Source organism: Scomber scombrus, chromosome 16 (assembly GCF_963691925.1).
Source record: "Scomber scombrus chromosome 16, fScoSco1.1, whole genome shotgun sequence".
NCBI lineage: Eukaryota > Metazoa > Chordata > Actinopteri > Scombriformes > Scombridae > Scomber > Scomber scombrus.
This window is the reverse complement of record NC_084985.1, coordinates 3,693,832-3,714,000: the sequence shown is the minus strand read 5'-3', so window position 1 is coordinate 3,714,000 and position 20,169 is coordinate 3,693,832. Positions and strand designations below refer to the sequence as shown.

The 20,169-nt window shown below is 38.1% G+C and overlaps 7 gene segments (V, D, J or C); 2 read left to right on the top strand and 5 right to left on the bottom strand.

Annotated features, from left to right (window-relative positions):
- Window positions 1-1,025: 1,025 nt before the first annotated feature.
- On the bottom strand, window positions 1,026-1,507 carry LOC133996883 (Ig kappa chain V region 3381-like). The segment is given in 2 exon segments: window positions 1,026-1,348; window positions 1,456-1,507. Coding segments are annotated over 2 exon segments (375 nt in total).
- Window positions 1,508-6,280: 4,773 nt separating this feature from the next.
- LOC133996881 (Ig kappa chain V region K16-167-like) lies at window positions 6,281-6,762 on the bottom strand. The segment is given in 2 exon segments: window positions 6,281-6,603; window positions 6,711-6,762. Coding segments are annotated over 2 exon segments (375 nt in total).
- Window positions 6,763-7,402: 640 nt separating this feature from the next.
- LOC133996880 (Ig kappa-b4 chain C region-like) lies at window positions 7,403-8,832 on the top strand. The segment is given in 2 exon segments: window positions 7,403-7,517; window positions 8,328-8,832. Coding segments are annotated over 2 exon segments (450 nt in total).
- A 3,622-nt stretch (window positions 8,833-12,454) lies between these two features.
- Window positions 12,455-13,029, bottom strand: LOC133996631 (immunoglobulin kappa variable 3-11-like). The segment is given in 2 exon segments: window positions 12,455-12,762; window positions 12,978-13,029. Coding segments are annotated over 2 exon segments (360 nt in total).
- Window positions 13,030-14,322: 1,293 nt separating this feature from the next.
- Window positions 14,323-14,804, bottom strand: LOC133996879 (Ig kappa chain V region 3381-like). The segment is given in 2 exon segments: window positions 14,323-14,645; window positions 14,753-14,804. Coding segments are annotated over 2 exon segments (375 nt in total).
- A 551-nt stretch (window positions 14,805-15,355) lies between these two features.
- On the top strand, window positions 15,356-16,474 carry LOC133996634 (Ig kappa-b4 chain C region-like; the record flags this gene model as incomplete). The annotated part of the segment is given in 2 exon segments: window positions 15,356-15,386; window positions 16,167-16,474. Coding segments are annotated over 2 exon segments (339 nt in total), but the record flags the coding sequence as incomplete, so codon positions are not given.
- A 2,036-nt stretch (window positions 16,475-18,510) lies between these two features.
- LOC133996629 (immunoglobulin kappa variable 3-11-like) lies at window positions 18,511-19,085 on the bottom strand. The segment is given in 2 exon segments: window positions 18,511-18,818; window positions 19,034-19,085. Coding segments are annotated over 2 exon segments (360 nt in total).
- Window positions 19,086-20,169: the final 1,084 nt, after the last annotated feature.

Sequence of the window (20,169 nt, the reverse complement as noted above, 5' to 3'; positions counted from 1 at the left end):
CATGAATTTCCTTTTTATAATGTTCTGTTTTCTCCTAAGTCCTGATCCAGTCTGATTGAGAAGGATCGATATAGAGGGGGAGAAATTTGTCTCACACTTTTTTCCACTTCCCAGCACTGGCAGCAGCAGTTTGTGTTTTTTTAGCCATGTTTTAGTTCTTTACATTTGTAAGTTTTCTGTCTGTTTGGTGGGTCTGGTAGTCCTGTTTTCTGAGTTTTAGTGTCTTTGTGGATTTAGGTTGGAGGGGAGAGCCCAGATCCTTTGACCCTTTGTGGACTGGTCTGTGTGTCTCCTCTTCTTTTTGTTCAGTGTGATCAGTTTTGTTATACGTTGTTTTTTTACTTTCTTAATGAATTGGTTGAATGTTTGTCACCCTTTACTTTTTTATAATGCTTGGCCTTCATTGTAATAAGCTAATATAGAGGGCCATAACAGTCATCATTTTACAAACAAATGATGGTATTTTAATCAAAGATTTGCAAAGTTAAGATGCAATAAGGATATTTTAACATAAGCAGTGAGTGTGTCCTTCACATGTGTCCTCTCTGTCCTGCTCTGTACTATATTGTTTTGTATCACAGCATGTGGATGGAGGAGCAGAGACAGGAAGCTCCTACAGCAATACAGAAGTGTATTTCAAGCATTATGGAATCTGATGTTCTCAGTGCAAAAATTCACGTCACATTTCATATGCATTAATAAAATAAATACACGTTTTGTATTTTTCTTTCATTTACTGCAATGTAACTATATTTTGTTCCTTCAGTTTCTATCAGGTCATCAGTACAAAGTTGTGACTGTGTTTGTACCACTGTGAGACCGATCATGAGAAATATTGTAATCATTATCTGTTATACATGGTGATAAATATATGATTTTCTAAATGCTTAATCTGAAAAGTGTGTGTGTGTGTGTTTGTGTGTGTGTTCATTGAACTGTATCAGTCTCTGCAGTAGCTTCCAGCTGCAGCAGTCAGTTCAGTTTCTGTTCAGTCTGACTGAGGGAGGTTTTTGTACGACGCTTTTTCACTGTGTGAACACATTCTGACTGTTGGGATAGTGGAAACTCTGACAGTAATAAATTGCTGCATCTTCAGTCTGAACTCTACTGATGGTCAGAGTGAAGTCAGAGTTTGATCCACTGCCTGAAAAACGCCCTGGAATACCTGATTCTCGAGTGGTAGCAGCGTAAATGAGAAGTTTAGGAGTTTCTCCATCTCTCTGTTGGTACCAGGCTAAGTGGTTACCATTATAAACATTCTGACTGACTCTACATCTGATAGTTGCAGATCTTCCCAGAGTAGATCTCACTGCTGTAGGCTGAGTCACTGTGATCTGGCCTCTGGACTCTGAGGATACAGAGAAAAAAACATTAAGCAGCATCATGGTTTTGTGGGCTTCATTTCAGAGGGACGGATGTTCATAGAGGAGAGGAGTTTGATTCTCTGGACTTTACCTGTGAAGCAGCAGCAGAGGAGAGTCCAGATGAGGACGGAGATCAAAGTCATGTTTTTGATGAGGAGGATTTCTGTGGCTTCTGTTGTCATGAAGGACAGCTGTCAGTCATCCAGTGTTCAACTCTCAGGACTATAAAGTCTCCCAGAGCACTGGAGCATGGTGCTGCTGATGCAAAGTGGCTCTCTATGGAAATGCTCTGACTGACTTTATAAGTATTTGAATTACTCTCAGCCTGTTTAATCAATGGATCAATGAATGTGTCAGAATACTACACAAAATGAATCAATATTATTTGTATTGACTTTCAAGATTTTGTGTTGGGTTTTTTTTGTACAACCACTCAATGAGTTTCATCACTGTGGTGGACTTTTGGCGGAACCAGACTGGATTTTGCAAATAATTTTATCCATAAATATTATGTATAATTTTGCCAGTTAAAGCTTTAATGCGTTTAAATGTCATTAAATGTTTCCAATAATTAATAATATCCTTATTTTTCATGACTTCATTTTTTCCTGTTTTAATTCCACTGCTTTAATCGAAGCTTGTGAAGTGCAGTTTCAGGAGCGGGAACACACCCCAATTACACCCCTTCCGGCTCCTATATAAACCAGCCTAACCCCTCTTCCCCCTCTTTCGCTCTCGTATTCGAGTTCCCCCACCCCCCCGCTCTCTCTTTCTGTTCTTCTCTCCTTTCTCATAGGTTCCAAGGGGGTCCTCGTTGCCCGGGCGCAGCAGCGGATCCTTCATACGGCCTCCCCACACCGCATCAAGAGCACAGACGATTCATTCAAATCTTGTTAATAAATTGTCAAACGTATCTCATTGGTGGTGTGGTCCTTGCTCGTGAATCATGGAGTTGAAGTCAGACCAGCTTCAATAAATTGATATTTGTATGTTATAGTGAAACTGAAATAGGAATAGCTCCAAATTAAGAAAATATGAAGAAAAAAAATTTTACATTTTAAATGTTGTCAAATCTTTGATCAACTAACTGTAATTAGTTTCTTACTATGAGATAATATTTTATGTGAGATTTATATTTTTTGAAGGTGAGATTTATGATAATGAAAGTTTCTGATAGTAATTTGTGTCTTCATATTTCATTTTAACAGGATATAATTGAGATGTGATCCACCCAGACGGAGGTCAAAGGTCATAACCAAGACATTTTTTATCAACAGTTTCTAGACAATCTCTCTCCTCATTGTCAAATAAATGTGATCATAAGTATTTAAAGAACCTTGGTTCAAACCATAACAGGGTAAGAACGGATGGTGAAAATGTGACGGCCTCATGGCCTCTGACCTGGGTTGATTGGTTGTCTGGGATTTGGGGAGTGGCTCATCAGGAGAGATGGTTAGCACCTGGATTTGTGTGGATGCCTCTTTTATAAATAGAGCATCTGGGCATTTACTCTCTCTCTCCTGTTTGAGTTTGCTGGGTTTGTTTTGAGCCTTGGTTATTTATATTCTTGTTTCATTTTACATTTATACACATTCACACACACCCATACATTACAAACATTACTGATGAACTGACATACATAGTTATTTTAGTTTAATTCAATAAATGTATGTTTTCTAGTTTAAAGTCATGTGTGGTCTCCATCTTTTGTCCTACCTCTGAGCCAGGTTGTGACAAAATGGGGGCTCGTCACATTGGATTTTGGTAGTATTTTGTGTTGATTTTGGATGGAGTATTGCACATGGCTGTGGTGTTTTGTTGGTTTGGGGGAGCTTTATTCTAATCCGTTTTTTTTTCCTCTTTCTTTTGGGGCTCATCATTTTGAAGTGAACAAGTTGTGGTATGGCAATATTTTAATTGGTGTTCTCCTCGGTTAGGCATAGCAGCAGGCTCTAATAGAGGGTCTGTTGCATGGTGTCTGTAGTGTGACTTGTTTAATGACTGCTGCACTGACTGATAGGAGAGAAAAATGTGATGTAAAGAAATTTGCATTGTCATTGCCACCTGATCTTTGTGTTTCTCGTTCAGAGCTGGTGAAAAGACAAAAAGCGGACCAATCTTTGAAGGGTGTGTATGATCTGGTTTTGCCTACAATGCAGGTAGGAAAGGTGAAGCAGGGATATTTCCTTTTGGACAATGTCTTAGTTAGAATGTGGGCTCCTCATGGTGAGACATTCAGTGGTGATCCTATTGTGCAAATTGTGTTGCCTTTAAAATTTAGGAACGCCATAATTCAGACAGCTCATGATAATGTTGCGGGACATATGGGTGTAAAGAAAACGTATGATCGGGTGCTTAAGCATTTTTTCTGGCCACTAATGAAGCGTGATGTTTCTGCATATGTAAAGACATGCCATACTTGTCAACTTACAGGCAAACCTAACCAAAAGATCAAACCTGCTCCTTTGTGTCCTATTCCTGCAGTGAGTCAACCTTTTGAGCACCTGATTGTTGACTGTGTGGGTCCTCTTCCCAGGTCTAAGTCAGGTTGTTCTTATTTGTTAACCGTAATGTGTCAGTCAACTAGATATCCAGCTGCTTATCCTCTACGTTCGATCTCTGCAAAGTCTGTTGTTAAGGCCTTGACTCAGTTCATATCTGTGTTTGGCATTCGCAAAATAGTACAGAGAGATCAGGGGTCAAACTTTACATCTCGGCTGTTTGCGCAAATCCTTGAACAATGTGATGTGATGGAAGAACCACTTCACTGATTTCCATGAAGACAATCATTGTCCCGAAACTGTTTTCATTGAGATATTGTAATATTTTTTCATTCTTCCTAAAAGTGGGAATGTGTGAGTTATTTAATCCACTTAATGAAAACTGAGTGTGTGAGATAGTGTAACATGTGTTCAGTGAACTGTATCAGTCTCTGCAGTAGCTTCCAGCTGCAGCAGTCAGTTCAGTTTCTGTTCAGTCTGACTGAGGGAGGTTTTTGTACGACGCTTTTTCACTGTGTGAACATATGCTGGCTGTTGATAACATGTTTACTCTGACAGTAATAAACTGCTGCATCTTCAGCCTGAACTCCACTGATGGTCAGAGTGAAGTCAGAGTTTGATCCAATGCCTGTAAAACGACCTGGAATCCCTGATGCTCGTTGAGTAGCCCTGTTAATCAGCTGTTTAGTAGATTCTCCATTTCTCTTTTGGTACCAGGCTAACTCGTGGTAACCATTATAAAATATAACATCCTGACTGACTGTACAGCTGATTCTTGCAGGTCCTCCCAGAGCAGATCTCACTGCTGCAGGCTGAGTCACTGTGATCTGGCCTCTGGACTCTGAGGATACAGAGACAAAAACATAAAGCACCATCATGGTTTTGTGGGCTTCATTTCGGAGGGACGGATGTTCATAGAGGAGAGGAGTTTGATTCTCTGGACTTTACCTGTGAAGCAGCAGCAGAGGAGTGTCCAGATGAGGACGGAGACCAAAGTCATGTTGTTGATGAGGAGGATTTCTGTGGCTTCTGTTGTCATGAAGGACAGCTGTCAGTCATCCAGTGTTCAACTCTCAGGACTATAAACTCTCCCAGAGCACTGGAGCATGGTGCTGCTGATGCAAAGTGGCTCTCTATGGAAATGCTCTGACTGATTAACAGAATCATCACATTCTCAGTTTTTTAATTGTATTGCTTGCTGTAATGTTGATACCATCTGTAAATGATAAAGATCTATTCATCAAATAATGTGTCCAAACATATTGTTACACTAATATCTGCTGTCACATGTTACTGTGTTAAATGAGTCTTCAGACACTGAATTTGTCTCTAGAGAAGTTCAGATGGATTTTATCATTTCATGTCACTATTACATACTTCCCCCCTGCTGGATAGGATTGGTATAGCCTGGATTTCCTTTTATAATGTTATGTGTTTTCTCCTAAGTCCTGATCCAGTCTGATTGAGGATGGACTGATTTAGAGGGGGAGAACTTTGGCTCATGCTCTCTTCCACTTCCCAGCATTGGCAGCAGCAGTTTGTGTTTTTTTAACCATGATTTGGTTCTTTACATTTGTTAGTTTTATGTCTGTTTGGTGGGTCTGGTAGTCCTGTTTTCTTAGTTTTAGTGTCTTTGTGGATTTAGGTTGGAGGGGAGAGCCGAGATCCTTTGACCCTTTGTGGACTGGTCTGTGTGTCTTCTCTTCTTTTTGTTCAGTTTGGCTAACCCATCAGTTATTGCTAGAAGTTGTTGGTTACTTTCTTAATATATTGGTTAACTGTTTGACACTCTGAACTTCATTTATTATGTTTGGCCTTCTTTGTGAAGAGCTCCTTTAGAGGGTCATAACAGTCATCATTTTACACATACATTATGGTATTTTCTTTAAAGATTTGCAAAGTTAAAGATGAATGAAAATATTTTAACAGAAGCAGTGAGTCAGTGCTACATGGTGTCCTTCACATGTGTCCTCTCTGTCCTGCTCTGTACTATATTGTTCTGTATCACAGCATGTGGATGGAGGAGCAGAGACAGGAAGCTCCTACAGAAATACAGAAGTGTATTTCCAGCATTATGGAATCTGATGTTCTCAGTGTACACGTTCATATCACATTTCATATGCTTTAATAAAAACAAATACAGGTTTTTCACTTTTATTTACTGCAGTGTAACTGTATGTTGTTCCTTCAGTTTCTATCAGGTCATCAGTACAAAGTTGTGACTGTGTTTGTACGACCGATCATGAGAAATATTGTTATTATTATCTGTTACACAGGGTGATAAATATATGATTTTCTAATTGCCGTGTGTGTGTGTGTGTGTGTGTGTGTGTGTGTGTGTGTGTGTGTGTTCGTGTTCGTTCGTTCAGTGAACTGTATCAGTCTGACTGAGGGAGGTTTTTGTACGACGCTTTTTCACTGTGTGAACACATACTGACTGTTGGGAATGTGGAGACTCTGACAGTAATAAACTGCTGTATCTTCAGCCTGAACTCCACTGATGGTCAGAGTGAAGTCAGAGTTTGATCCACTGCCTGTAAAACGACCTGGAATCCCTGATGCTCGAGTGGTAGCATAGTAAATGAGACGTTTAGGAGTTTCTCCATCTCTCTGTTGGTACCAGGCTAAGTTGTTACCATTGTAAACATTCTGACCGACTCTACAGCTGATGGTTGCAGATCCTCCCAGAGCAGATCTCACTGCTGCAGGCTGAGTCACTGTGTACTGGCCTCTGGACTCTGAGGATACAGAGACAAAAACATAAAGCAGCATTATGGTTTTGTGGGCTTCATTTCAGAGGGACGGATGTTCATATAGGAGAGGAGTTTGATTCTCTGGACTTTACCTGTGAAGCAGCAGCAGAGGAGAGTCCAGATGAGGACGGAGATCAAAGTCATGTTTTTGATGAGGAGGATTTCTGTGGCTTCTGTTGTCATGAAGGACAGCTGTCAGTCATCCAGTGTTCAAGTCTCAGGACTATAAACTCTCCCAGAGCACTGGAGCATGGTGCTGCTGATGCAAAGTGGCTCTCTATGGAAATGCTCTGACTGACTCCAACAGGGACTTGGATTACTCTGATGATGCTGTTTAATCAATGGTTCAATCAATTGATCTGAATATGCATTGTTGATAAACATGTTCACTTTAAGAAAGTAAGAGTAAAAGCTCGATGTAGCCCATGATTTACGGCTGACTTAGCTGAGATTTTTATATTTAGAAACAGAGCTTGGGCTCAAGCTAGGCGGTTCAAAACCCCCTCCCACTTCTTTTCAGATAACTTAGGAATCGCTACACTGCTGCACTAAAAAATGGTAAATATGGCTACTACTTACACTCTTTCACCAGCTCCTGTCATGATCCAAGTACATTTTGAAAAGAAAAATAACAGCTCCTTTCCAACTAACATTGTTGACACAGTTTAATATTGTACTTCAACCACTCCTCAGTCATCCGTTGAACATCTGAAACCCTCATTTGATTCACTTCAACTTCATTAACAGAAATAAGTTAGTGATAAACACAGACAAAACTACATGGATGCTGTTCACTAAGAATACTCTCACTGAATCCGGCAATATTGTTTCTGCTAATGTCACATGCATAGAGAAAGTGCCCCAGTATAAATATCTTGTCATCTGGCTGGATGTTGGACGTAAGTTTCTGTTCAAATACTAAATATAATATTGTAAAGTTATGTTTAAAATTCAGTTTTTGAATGCTTAAAGCAGATAAAAATATCATTTTTATTAACAGCACTTTTAATATTGATGTTTGTATTTCTCCTCCTTTATCATGGAGGATAACTCAGAGCAGTTTCACTAAACTTTTCTATTAACATTACCGTCATACTGACATTTAATAACTTGACGTGTAGAAAAGATGAACATTTTGATTCATTTTAAAATCATTATCTAAGAGTCATTTTTAATTTTAAGATTATGATTTTTACTCTCAATTAAAAAATAATTTGTTCAAATAAAATTGTGCAGAGTGATGATAAAAATGGTCTTTGAAAATGTGCGAAATGTACGATCTTTAGGTTGGTTATTTTAGTTTGAAGTCATTTGAACAGTTTGCTAAGTGATGTTTGAAATCAGCTGGTGGTCAGTTCATCTTCTGTGTTTGGTTATGTTTCCAGTGAGTGTTGTAATGTAACGCTTTGTTAAAATGTTTACTGATTTTGAGAAGAAAGTTATGAAATGTTCTTGTTTTATTTGCAGTGTAGTTTGATGTATTTCAGGTCAAACAGTACGATGAGTCTTTCTGTGCTGATCTGCATGAGAGGTTTCTTAAAGGGAAGTGAAACAATGTGTGAGTGAGTGACTGGTGGAGCAGAAAAGACATCTGACACAAACTCCTTAAAGGGGAAAATCCACTCTCACACAGTAACAGTGTCTAACTGTCTGCTGTTTTACTGACAGTTGTGTGGTCTCTGTCCTCTAATGTGATTGGTGTCTCCTAGGTGATGTCCGTCCCACCCTGACGGTGCTGCCCCCCTCGAGTGAGGAGCTGGACCAGGAGCTGAAGCAGGGCAAGGCCACGCTTATATGTCTGGCCAACAAGGGCTTCCCCTCAGACTGGAGTTTGGCCTGGAAGGTGGACGGCAGCAGAAGCACCTTGGAGCAGAGCAGGAGCCCCGCGGTGCTGCAGAAGGATGGCCTCTACAGCTGGAGCAGCACCCTGAGGCTCACTGCAGACCAGTGGAGGAATGTGGGCTCTGTGACCTGTGAGGCCACCCAGGGCTCCCAGACTCCACTCTCAGAGACACTGAGGAGAGACCAGTGTCCCCAGTCCTGATCTGACTCACTGGGACTCTGCTACTGGTTTTACTCTGCTACTGCTCTCACTCTGATCTCTGCAACTATTTCTCCTTGTGTTCCTTTCTCATGGTGTGTTTCAACATTAATGTCTTCATGCTTGTTGTATTGTTAACATTTTAAAACAATAAATATTACATTAAATCAGCAGTTTCCATCTCACATTATTTTGTTAAGGTTATATATCTTATGAGTTCATTTCTTTGCTGTATTTTTCACAAATTTAAAAAATTCGATACATGTCACAAAAGTAGCGTCATAGTCAAATTAATCTCTATCTTAGCAAGAGAAGTTAGTTTTCTGTAAACCCTGCAATATAATTAAATTAATAAAGATGACAGCAAGGTCAAACATGACTTGTCTTGATTCATTACTGATTATAAACTTAATGAAATGGAGGTAATGATTTTATGATATACACTATGATGTCGTCTGCATAGAGGATGATTTTATGATGGGAGTTTTTGCAGATATCTAAGATACTGATGTATTTATTATTCTCAGCAACCAGAGTTTCAATTTCAAATAAAAAACAGTAGTGGAGACACAGGGGAAGATCCAACAAGTGACTAATTGTAACTGAGATGGCATGAATGGAATTTAATTTAATTTAATTTAAATGACTTATTGTCCACCTGAGTGATAATTTGTCTCCGGTTTCCTCCAATACATTAAAAATGCAAACAATACACATCATATCATAAGGACATTACAAACATACACCAACACTACACAACATGAAAAAAGAAAAAAACTAAAAAAACATACAACAGTACAACAGCAGCGGCCATTCTAATAAGTTAAAACCTGTTAAGGGTTGTCATCAATAATATTAATAATAATAATAATAGTAATCATAATAAATAAATGCAGGCTGAGTTCATAGTGAACTCACTTTACATTCAGTGCATGTGTAGCATAAAGGATAAAATACCCTCTTATACATGTTCCTGCTCACCTTCAGGGCTCTGAATCGACGGCCGGATGGGAGCAACTCAAACTCTACATTTAATGGGTGAAAAACATCTCCAGATATGAGTCTGGCCTTCCTGAGTACTGCTGTATTAAATATAGTGCAGAACTGTTTGTTGTGACTGGCCAATCACCTTCCCTGTAATATGAACAATTATTGAAAGCTTGTTTCTGTTTTTCACACTCAAGTTATCATACCAAGTACTAATATTAATTGTAAAATGCTTTAAACCAGGCCGCTGTACGCCATCTCAAGTATGTGTTGAACACCAAAGCTCTTCAGTTTCCTGATTAAAAACAGTCGCTAGTTGGCTCTCTTAATAATACTCTCTGAGTTTTAATTAAAACTTAGAGTCTGATCAATTATTGTAGCCAAGTACTTCATGTTCTACTACCTCCACAGGCTGGTTGATAAGAAATACAGAGCCAATGTTGTTACCTCCCCTTGGTTTTGTTTGTATTATAAGTTATTTTGTTTTGAACACGTTCATTTCCAGATTACTAGCCTGAAACCATATAAAATTATACTATTATAATCAAAACTGAAGTTACTGTAATATCAACTACTAAGTGTGCGTGTGTGTTCAGTGAACTGTATCAGTCTCTGCAGTAGCTTCCAGCTGCAGCAGTCAGTTCAGTTTCAGTTCAGTCTGACTGAGGGAGGTTTTTGTACGACGCTTTTTCACTGTGTTAACGAATATTGACTGCTAAAATAGAATTCACCCAGACAGTAATAAACTGCTGCATCTTCAGCCTGAACTCCACTGATGGTCAGAGTGAAGTCAGTGTTTGATCCACTGCCTGTAAAACGACCTGGAATACCTGATACTCGACTGGTAGCATAGTAAATGAGAAGTTTAGGAGTTTCTCCATCTCTCTGTTGGTACCATGAAAGGTCAACACCATCATCTACCCTGTGACTGGTCCTACAGTTGATGGTTGCAGATCCTCCCAGTGCAGATGTCACTGTTGCAGGCTGAGTCACTGTGTACTGGCCTCTGGACTCTGAGGATACAGAGACAAAAACATAAAGCAGCATCAATGTTTTGTGTGCTTCATTTCAGAGGGACGGATGTTCATAGAGGAGAGGAGTTTGATTCTCTGGACTTTACCTGTGAAGCAGCAGCAGAGGAGAGTCCAGATGAGGACGGAGATCAAAGTCATGTTTTTGATGAGGAGGATTTCTGTGGCTTCTGTTGTAATGAAGGACAGCTGTCAGTCATCCAGTGTTCAACTCTCAGGACTATAAACTCTCCCAGAGCACTGGAGCATGGTGCTGCTGATGCAAAGTGGCTCTCTATGGAAATGCTCTGACTGACTCCAACAGGGACTTGGATTACTCTGATGATGCTGTTTAATCAATGGATCAATCAATTGATCTGAATATTGATTAGGATTTGTCAGTGATTCATTTAATGTGATTTGGACTTCATGTTAATTGACAGCTTTTCTTAAGGATATAATTCATTATACTTAAACATGTTAGCAGAAAAAATAATATAAATTGAATTAAAAATGTATTTATGTGAAATAAAACGACGCAATCATTATATTTGTCAATTTCTTTAAAAAAAATTACATTAAAAATGTTACAAACAAGAGTCTAATTTTAGTGAGTTTGTTTGTGTCAAAGTCAGAGAGCCGTGTCTCTCTACAGTGAGAGGTTTTTGTACGACGACTCAATGAGTTTGTATCACTGTGGTCGACTTTTGGTGGAGGAACCAGACTGGATGTTGGAAGTAAGTTTCTGTTCAAATACTAAATATAATATTGTAAAGTTGTGTTTAAAATTCAGTTTTTGAATGCTTACAGTAGATACAAATATCATTTTTATTAACGACACGTTTATTATTGATGTTTGTATTTCTCCTCCTTTATCATGGAGGATAACTCAGAGCAGCTCTCACTACTGCTCTCACTCTGATGTCTTTAAATCTCTCTTTCTCTCTTTCTGTCTATTTCTCTCTTCACAATCTTCACATTTCTCAAGTGTCTTTCTTTTTTTGCTTCAATAATGCTGATACTCTCTGTATGTTAAAACAATAAAGACATATTAATCAAATCATTTGTATGTTTGTACTTTTGTACTTTTGAGGCTGCATATGAACATTTACCAATAAAAATACACAAATAGTTTTAAAAAGGCAGGTTAATGAAGTTTGGCTAAATCAGTGTAGCAAGCCACTAATAACATGTTGAAAGGTATGGTGCGCAGGTGGTTGAGTGGTTAGGGTGAATGCCACATACGCAGCGGACCCTGGTACGAATCCTGGCCGGAGGACCTTTGTTGAATGTCACATCCCCCTCTCTCTCTTTCATGATTTTCTGTCTCTCTACTGTAAATAAAGGTTTCTTTGCCTTAAAAAAAATCCTTACAAAAAAAAAAAAAATGTTGGAAGGTTAATTTGGACATCAAATTTTTTACTGACGCTTATGCGTGTGTTGGTTACATGATTTCTTACATGACCAAGGCAAAAAGGGAGATTGGCTTATTGCTAGCTAATTCCCAAAGAGAAGCATTAAATGATGGGAATGTTAGTGCAAAATGACATTGAGATGTTTAGGCAGTGTTTATCTATATAACAAAGTCTAACACTAAAATAATTTTTCTTTCTTTTTAAATCAACAATATAATCTTTAAAACTATACTTACGTTCAATAACTAAAAGTATAATTATATAATTATTGCTGTAATAAGTGATGTCTTTCATATCAAACCTCTGTTGTTTTTGGTCTGAGTGCAGTTGTTGAGTCAGATCAGTTCCTCTCCAGCTGAGGGAGGTTTTTGTACGACGTTGTATCACTGTGTGAACGGCAAGCTTTTACGCTGCTGACAATAATAAACTCCTGCATCTTCAGTCTGAACTCCACTGATGGTCAGAGTGAAATCAGTCCCAGATCCACTTCCACTAAAACGATCATAATCTCCAGACTGACGGTTTGTAGCATCATAAATCAGGAGTTTAGGAGCTTCTCCAGGTTTCTGAAGGTACCAGCTGAGGTAGCTGTTCATACTTGAACTGGCTTTACATCTGATGGAGATAGTCTGTCCTGGAGCAGCAGAGTGAGATCCAGGAGACTGAGTCAGGATGATTTCTCCTGATGAACCTGGAAAATATGAAAAAGAGGAGAAGATTTTTGAGACAAATCCAGCTTAGAGAAAGATGATCAACATGAAAACAGAAGAGTATCATTTATTTAACATGGAGAATAGATGGAAGAAAGTAAATGCTGCTTGTTTCAGTGTTTCTCCATCACAGCAGAACATCATTGTGGTGAACCTGGTTGCATCCTGAAGCCAAGTTTTCAGCAGAGAGTCTCACCCTGAACAAGGAGCCCCAGGGTGCCCAGCAGTAGAGTCAGTGACATCATCATTGTGCTGGCGGTGTGTCAGTGGCTCTGAAAGGTCTGGACAGCCACTGATCAACACTGGCCTCTTAACGGCTGGGAGCAGAGAGGCAGGACAGATATGCAAACACACAGAGTCAGTCAACTGGAGCTGTCCTCAACATATCATGCTGTTTCCCCCAAAAAAGCTTTGACTATTTAAACAATTGGAGACATAATGGAGTATGAATGAAAGATAAAAACATGAGGCACAGAACTGTATTTGGCTTCAATCAAGCAGGTACAGAAAGTTGATTCTGTTAACGAAAATGTGTGTTTATTTATTTTTTTTTTTTAAAACAGGCATTTAGAAAAAAGGCCCAAAATGAGAACGTCAACAACACTTTTGGGAGATTATCTGCTAAATCTACTAAAATCTATTGAATGTCTCTTGAGAGGAAGGGTCGGATAAAGGAGTTCATACCTGTAAATATATTTAATAAGGATATGTATTATGTCTGTAGATGAGAACAATAGATTTTCTTTAATTTAGTTTATTAAGAGGATCTATTTTAATTTAAAAACTTTAAACATTTTAATTGGGTAAAATGTTAAATTTACTTCTTTCTACACTTAAGATGGTAGAGAGTGTCGACATTTAAATTGCTGTATTGTATACTGTAAGAACTGAAAGAAGGGAGGATGAAGGTTTAGAGATGTATAATCAGATATCATCAAGCTAATTTTATGGAGGTATCAGTCTGAGCAGATGTCTGAGACTCTGATGCATTTTCTCCCATCTTATGAAATTTTTCAGATGTTTCTATTTGATCATTTTTTAAATCTACCATCAGTAATGTAGGAGTCTCTTCTGAACTAATATTACTCTTTACCAACATGTGAAGTGTTTGATTGACTTTTGTTTCTTTCTATTTGTGATTTATTTATTTAGATCCATGTACCTCAAGCTAAGATGAAGATGATCATTCACACATTTATTTCTTCTTTGTAAACTGTTATAACTTCATTTTCATCTGTATTTCACATCCTTGCATCATTTATAAGAGGTCCACAATGTCATTGTCTTTAACACTGTCCTGAAAAACTTCTCATGTCCCACCAGTATTGGTGACATTTAAAAGGCCCACAATTCATTTAATAATTAAATTAAACACACATGTAATCACTTTTACAGATCTACACTTTGGACAACTTCAAGGAGCAGCTAAATGTGTGTGTGTGTTCAGTGAACTGTATCAGTCTCTGCAGTAGCTTCCAGCTGCAGCAGTCAGTTCAGTTTCTGTTCAGTCTGACTGAGGGAGGTTTTTGTACGACGCTTTTTCACTGTGTGAACACATACTGACTGTTGGGAATGTGGAGACTCTGACAGTAATAAACTGCTGCATCTTCAGCCTGAACTCCACTGATGGTCAGAGTGAAGTCAGAGTTTGATCCACTGCCTGTAAAACGACCTGGAATCCCTGATGCTAGAGTTTTAGTAATGTAAATGAGCAGTTTAGGAGTTTGTCCATCTCTCTGTTGGTACCAGTGTAAGTAGGTTCCACCATGAACATTCTGACTGACTCTACAATTGATAGTTACAGATCCTCCCAGAGCAGATCTCACTGCTGCAGACTGAGTCAATGTGTACTGACCTCTGGACTCTGAGGATACAGAGACAAAAACATAAAGCAGCATCATGGTTTTGTGGGCTTCATTTCAGAGGGACGGATGTTCATAGAGGAGTGGAGTTTGATTCTCTGGACTTTACCTGTGAAGCAGCAGCAGAGGAGAGTCCAGATGAGGACGGAGATCAAAGTCATGTTTTTGATGAGGAGAATTTCTGTAGTTTCTGTTGTCATGAAGGACAGCTGTCAGTCATCCAGTGTTCAACTCTCAGGACTATAAACTCTCCCAGAGCACTGGAGCATGGTGCTGCTGATGCAAAGTGGCTCTCTATGGAAATGCTCTGACTGACTCCAACAGGGACTTGGATTACTCTGATGATGCTGTTTAATCAATGGATTAATCAATTGATCTGAATATTGATTAGGATGTGTCAGTGATTCATTTAATGTGGTTTGGACTTCATGTGAATTGACAGTTTTTTTCTTCTAAATTGTAATTTATTACATTTAAAAATGTTACCATAAAATAATATAATTTGAATTTAATATTCATAATTTATTAAATAAAAATATACAGTCATGAAATTGTGTCATTCTGTTGTTGTCAGTTTTATCTTAGAAATATTTTAAACAAGAAACTAATTTTAATGAGTTTGTTTGTGTCAAAGTCAGAGAGCCGTGTCTCTCTACAATGAGAGGTTTTTGTACGACGACTCAATGAGTTTGTATCACTGTGGTTGACTTTTGGTGGAGGAACCAGACTGGATGTTGGAAGTAAGTTTCTGTTCAAATACTAAATATAATATTGTAAAGTTGTGTTTAAAATTCAGTTTTTGAATGCTTACAGTAGATAAAAATATAATTTTTATTAACAGCACTTTTAATATTGATGTTTGTATTTCTCCTCCTTTATCATGGAGGATAACTCAGAGCAGCTTCACTAAACTTTTCTATTCACATTCCCGTCATACTGAAATTTAATAACTTGACGTGTAGAAAAGATGAAAATTTAGATTCATTTTAAAATCATTATCTAAGAGTCATTTTTAATTTTAAGATTACGATTTTTACTCTCAATTAAAAAATAATTTGTTCAAATAAATTGAGCAGGGCAATGATAAAAATGTATGATCTCTACATTGGTAATTTTAGTGTGAAGTCATTTGAACAGTTTGCTAAGTGATGTTTGAAATCAGCTGGTGGTCAGTTCATCTTCTGTGTTTGTTGATGTTTCCAGTGAGTGTTGTAATGTAATGCTTTGTTCAAATATTTACTGATTTTGAGAAGAAAGTTACGACATGTTCTTGTTTTATTTGCAGTGTAGTTTGATATATTTCAGGTCAAACAGTACGATGAATCTTTCTGTGCTGATCTGCATGAGAGGTTTCTTAAAGGGAAGTGAAACAATGTGTGAGTGAGTGACTGGTGGAGCAGAAAAGACACAAACTTCTTAAAGGGGAAAATCCACTCTCACACAGTAACGGTGTCTAACTGTCTGCTGTTTTACTGACAGTTGTGTGGTCCCTGTCCTCTAATGTGATTGGTGTCTCCTGGGTGATGTCCGTCCCACCCTAACGGTGCTGCCCCCCTCGAGTGAGGAGCTGGACCCGGAGCTGAAGCAGGGCAAGGCCACGCTTATATGTCTGGCCAACAAGGGCTTCCCCTCAGACTGGAGTCTGGCCTGGAAGGTGGACGGCAGCAGCAGCAGCAGCTTGGAGCAGAGCAGGAGCCCCGCGGTGCTGCAGAAGGACGGCCTCTACAGCTGGAGCAGCACCCTGAGGCTCACTGCAGACCAGTGGAGGAAGGTGGGCTCTGTGACCTGTGAGGCCACCCAGGGCTCCCAGACTCCACTCTCAGAGACACTGAGGAGAGACCAGTGTCCCCAGTCCTGATCTGACTCACTGGGACTCTGCTACTGGTTTTACTCTGCTACTGCTCTCACTCTGATGTCTTTAAATCTCTCTCTCTCTTTCTGTCTATTTCTCTCTTCACAATCTTCACATTTCTCAAGTGTTTTTCTTTTTTTGCTTCAATAATGCTGATACTCTCTGTATGTTAAAACAATAAAGACATATTAATCAGATAATTTGTCTCAATGCATTATTGACAGAATTTGTATGTTTGTACTTTTGAGGCTGCATATGAACATTTAGCTAGAAATACACAAATAGTTTTAAAAAGGCAGGTTAATGAAGTTTGGCTAAATCAGTGTAGCAAGCAACTAATAAAATGTTGGAAGGTATGGTGCGCAGGTGGTTGAGTGGTTAGGGTGCATGCCACATACGCAGCGGACCCTGGTACGAATCCTGGCCGGAGGATGTTTGTTGAATGTCACATCCCCCTCTCTCCTTCATGATTTTCTGTCTCTCTACTGTTAATAAAGGTGTCTATGCCTGAAAAAAATCCTTACAAAAAAAAAAAAAATAAATAAAAAATGTTGCAAGGTTAATTTGGACATCCAATTTGTTATTGACGCTTATGCGTGTGTTGGTTACATAATTTCTTACATGACGAAGGCAAAAAGGGAGATTGGATTGTTGCTAGCTAATGCCCAAAGAGAAGCATTAAATGATGGAAATGTTAGTGCAAAAAGTCATTGAGATGTTTAGGCAGTGTTTATCTACATAAAGCCTAACACCTAAATAATTTTTCTTTCTTTTTAAATTGTTAAGTCCTTTTCAGTCTTTCGCCAACAATTTCAAACAGACACATATATACTGGTTTTAAATTAGAAATACAGTCATGTAAAGTCAGGATTCATCATAGTGATATCTGATTTATAATGATTAATTTAACATCTGTGAGGTCTTTCAGTAGGAATGTATGTATTTAAATATAAGATGAATTTTTTTGCGTGTTTTTTTTTACTGATTATTGATAAAATTGGAATTTTGCAACATTGAAAATGATCAAACCCATTAAAGAAACAACAGTTTATTTCCCCGTAAAGATCTTTAAATGCCATTCTTTCACTGCTGAACAGTCTGCCTCAGTTTTAAGTTAGACTTTTCTTCTTGTTGTTGATTGTTTGAGCAGTTGGAGGGTGACAGAGAAACACTGCAGATCCTCTTGCTGCTGCAAGCTGACAGAAAAATACTTTTTTATAATTGAAACTGTTTCACACTTTATATCTTCACAGCAGTATTTCAATAATTCAAAACATTTCCAAATGAAAAACATTGTTTAAGTGAAATGCTCTGACTTAATAACACAATCATCATATTCTCAATGTTTTTATTTCTCGGCCAAATGTTGATGCCTTCTGTAAATGATAAAGATGTTTTCATCAAATAATGTATCCAAACATATTGTTATACTACTATCTGCTGTCACATGTTACTGTTTTAAATTACTCTTCTGACTTTGAGTTTAGGATTTTATCATTTAATTTCACCACTTTGCACAAATACAGTACTTTTAAAGCTTGTCAAAGTGAAAGATGAAAATAGAATATTTTAATAAATCCTACAACCTTTATGGACTGGTCTGTGTGTCTTACCTTCATTTTGTTCAGTTTATCCGACCCATCAGTTTTTGTTTGAAGTTATTTACTTTCTTAATACACTGGTTGAGTGTTGGGCACGCTAGACTTTTTTATTATGTTTGACCTTCTTTGTAAAGAGCTCCTTTAGAGGGTCATAACAGTCATAATTCTTCAACTGTGTTTTATTCTGACTTTGAGTAAGACTCACTCTAACACAGTGATCCTGTTCTGACACTGTATCAACAAAATAATCTAATAAATTATACTTACTTTGGATAACTAAAAGTATAATTATATAATTATTGATGTAATAAGTGATTTCTTTCATATCAAACCTCTGTTGTTTTTGGTCTTAGTGCAGCTGTTGAGTCAGATCAGTTCCTCTCCAGCTGAGGGAGGTTTTTGTACGACGTTGTATCACTGTGTGAACGGGTAGCTTTTACGCTGCTGACAATAATAAACTCCTGCATCTTCAGTCTGAACTCTACTGATGGTCATTGTGAAATCAGTCCCAGATCCACTTCCACTAAAACGATAATAATCTCCAGACTGACGGTTTGTAGCATCATAAATCAGGAGTTTAGGAGCTTCTCCAGGTTTCTGAAGGTACCAGCTGAGGTAGCTATTCATACTTGAACTGGCTTTACATCTGATGGTGATAGTCTGTCCTGGAGCAGCAGAGTGAGATCCAGGAGACTGAGTCAGGATGATTTCTCCTGATGATCCTGGAAAATATGAAAAAGAGGAGAAGATTTTTGAGACAAATCCAGCTTGGAGAAAGATGATCAACATGAAAACAGAAGAGTATCATTTATTTAACATGGAGAATAGATGGAAGAAAGTAAATGCTGCTTGTTTCAGTGTTTCTCCATCACAGCAGAACATCATTGTGGTGAACCTGGTTGTATCCTGAAGCCACGTTTTCAGCAGAGAGTCTCACCCTGAACAAGGAGCCCCAGGGTGCCCAGCAGTAGAGTCAGTGACATCATCATTGTGCTGGCGGTGTGTCAGTGGCTCTGAAAGGTCTGGACAGCCACTGATCAACACTGGCCTCTTAACGGCTGGGAGCAGAGAGGCAGGACAGATATGCAAACACACAGAGTCAGTCAACTGGAGCTGCCCTCAACATATCATGCTGTTTCCCCCAAAAAAGCTTTGACTATTTAAACAATTGGAGACATAATGGAGTATGAATGAAAGATAAAAACATGAGGCACAGAACTGTATTTGGCTTCAATCAAGCAGGTACAGAAAGTTGATTCTGTTAAAGAAAATGTGTGTTTATTTATTTATTTTTTTTAAAACAGGCATTTAGAAAAAAGGCCCAAAATGAGAACGTCAACAACACTTTTGGGAGATTATCTGCTAAATCTACTAAAATCTATTGAATGTCTCTTGAGAGGAAGGGTCGGATAAAGGAGTTCATACCTGTAAATATATTTAATAAGGATATGTATTATGTCTGTAGATGAGAACAATAGATTTTCTTTAATTTAGTTTATTAAGAGGATCTATTTTAATTTAAAAACTTTAAACATTTTAATTGGGTAAAATGTTAAATTTACTTCTTTCTACACTTAAGATGGTAGAGAATGTCGACATTTAAATTGCTGTATCACAGTAAGAACCGAAAGAAGGGAGGATGAAGGTTTAGAGATGTATAATCAGATATCATCAAGCTAATTTTATGGAGGTATCAGTCTGAGCAGATGTCTGAGACGCTGATGCATTTTTTCCTTCTTATTAACATTTTCAGATGTTTCTATTTCATCATCTTTTAAATCTACCATCAGTAATGTAGGAGTCTCTTCTGAGCTAATATCCCTTTTTTATCAACATGTGAAGTGTTTGATTGACTTTTGTTTCTTTCTATTTGTGATTTATTTATTTAGATCCATGTACCTCAAGCTAAGATGAAGATGATCATTCACACATTTATTTCTTCTTTGTAAACTGTTATAACTTCATTTTCATCTGTATTTCACATCCCTGCATCATTTATAAGAGGTCCACAATGTCATTGTCTTTTACACTGTCCTGAAAAAGTTCTCATGTCCCACCTGTATTGGTGACTTT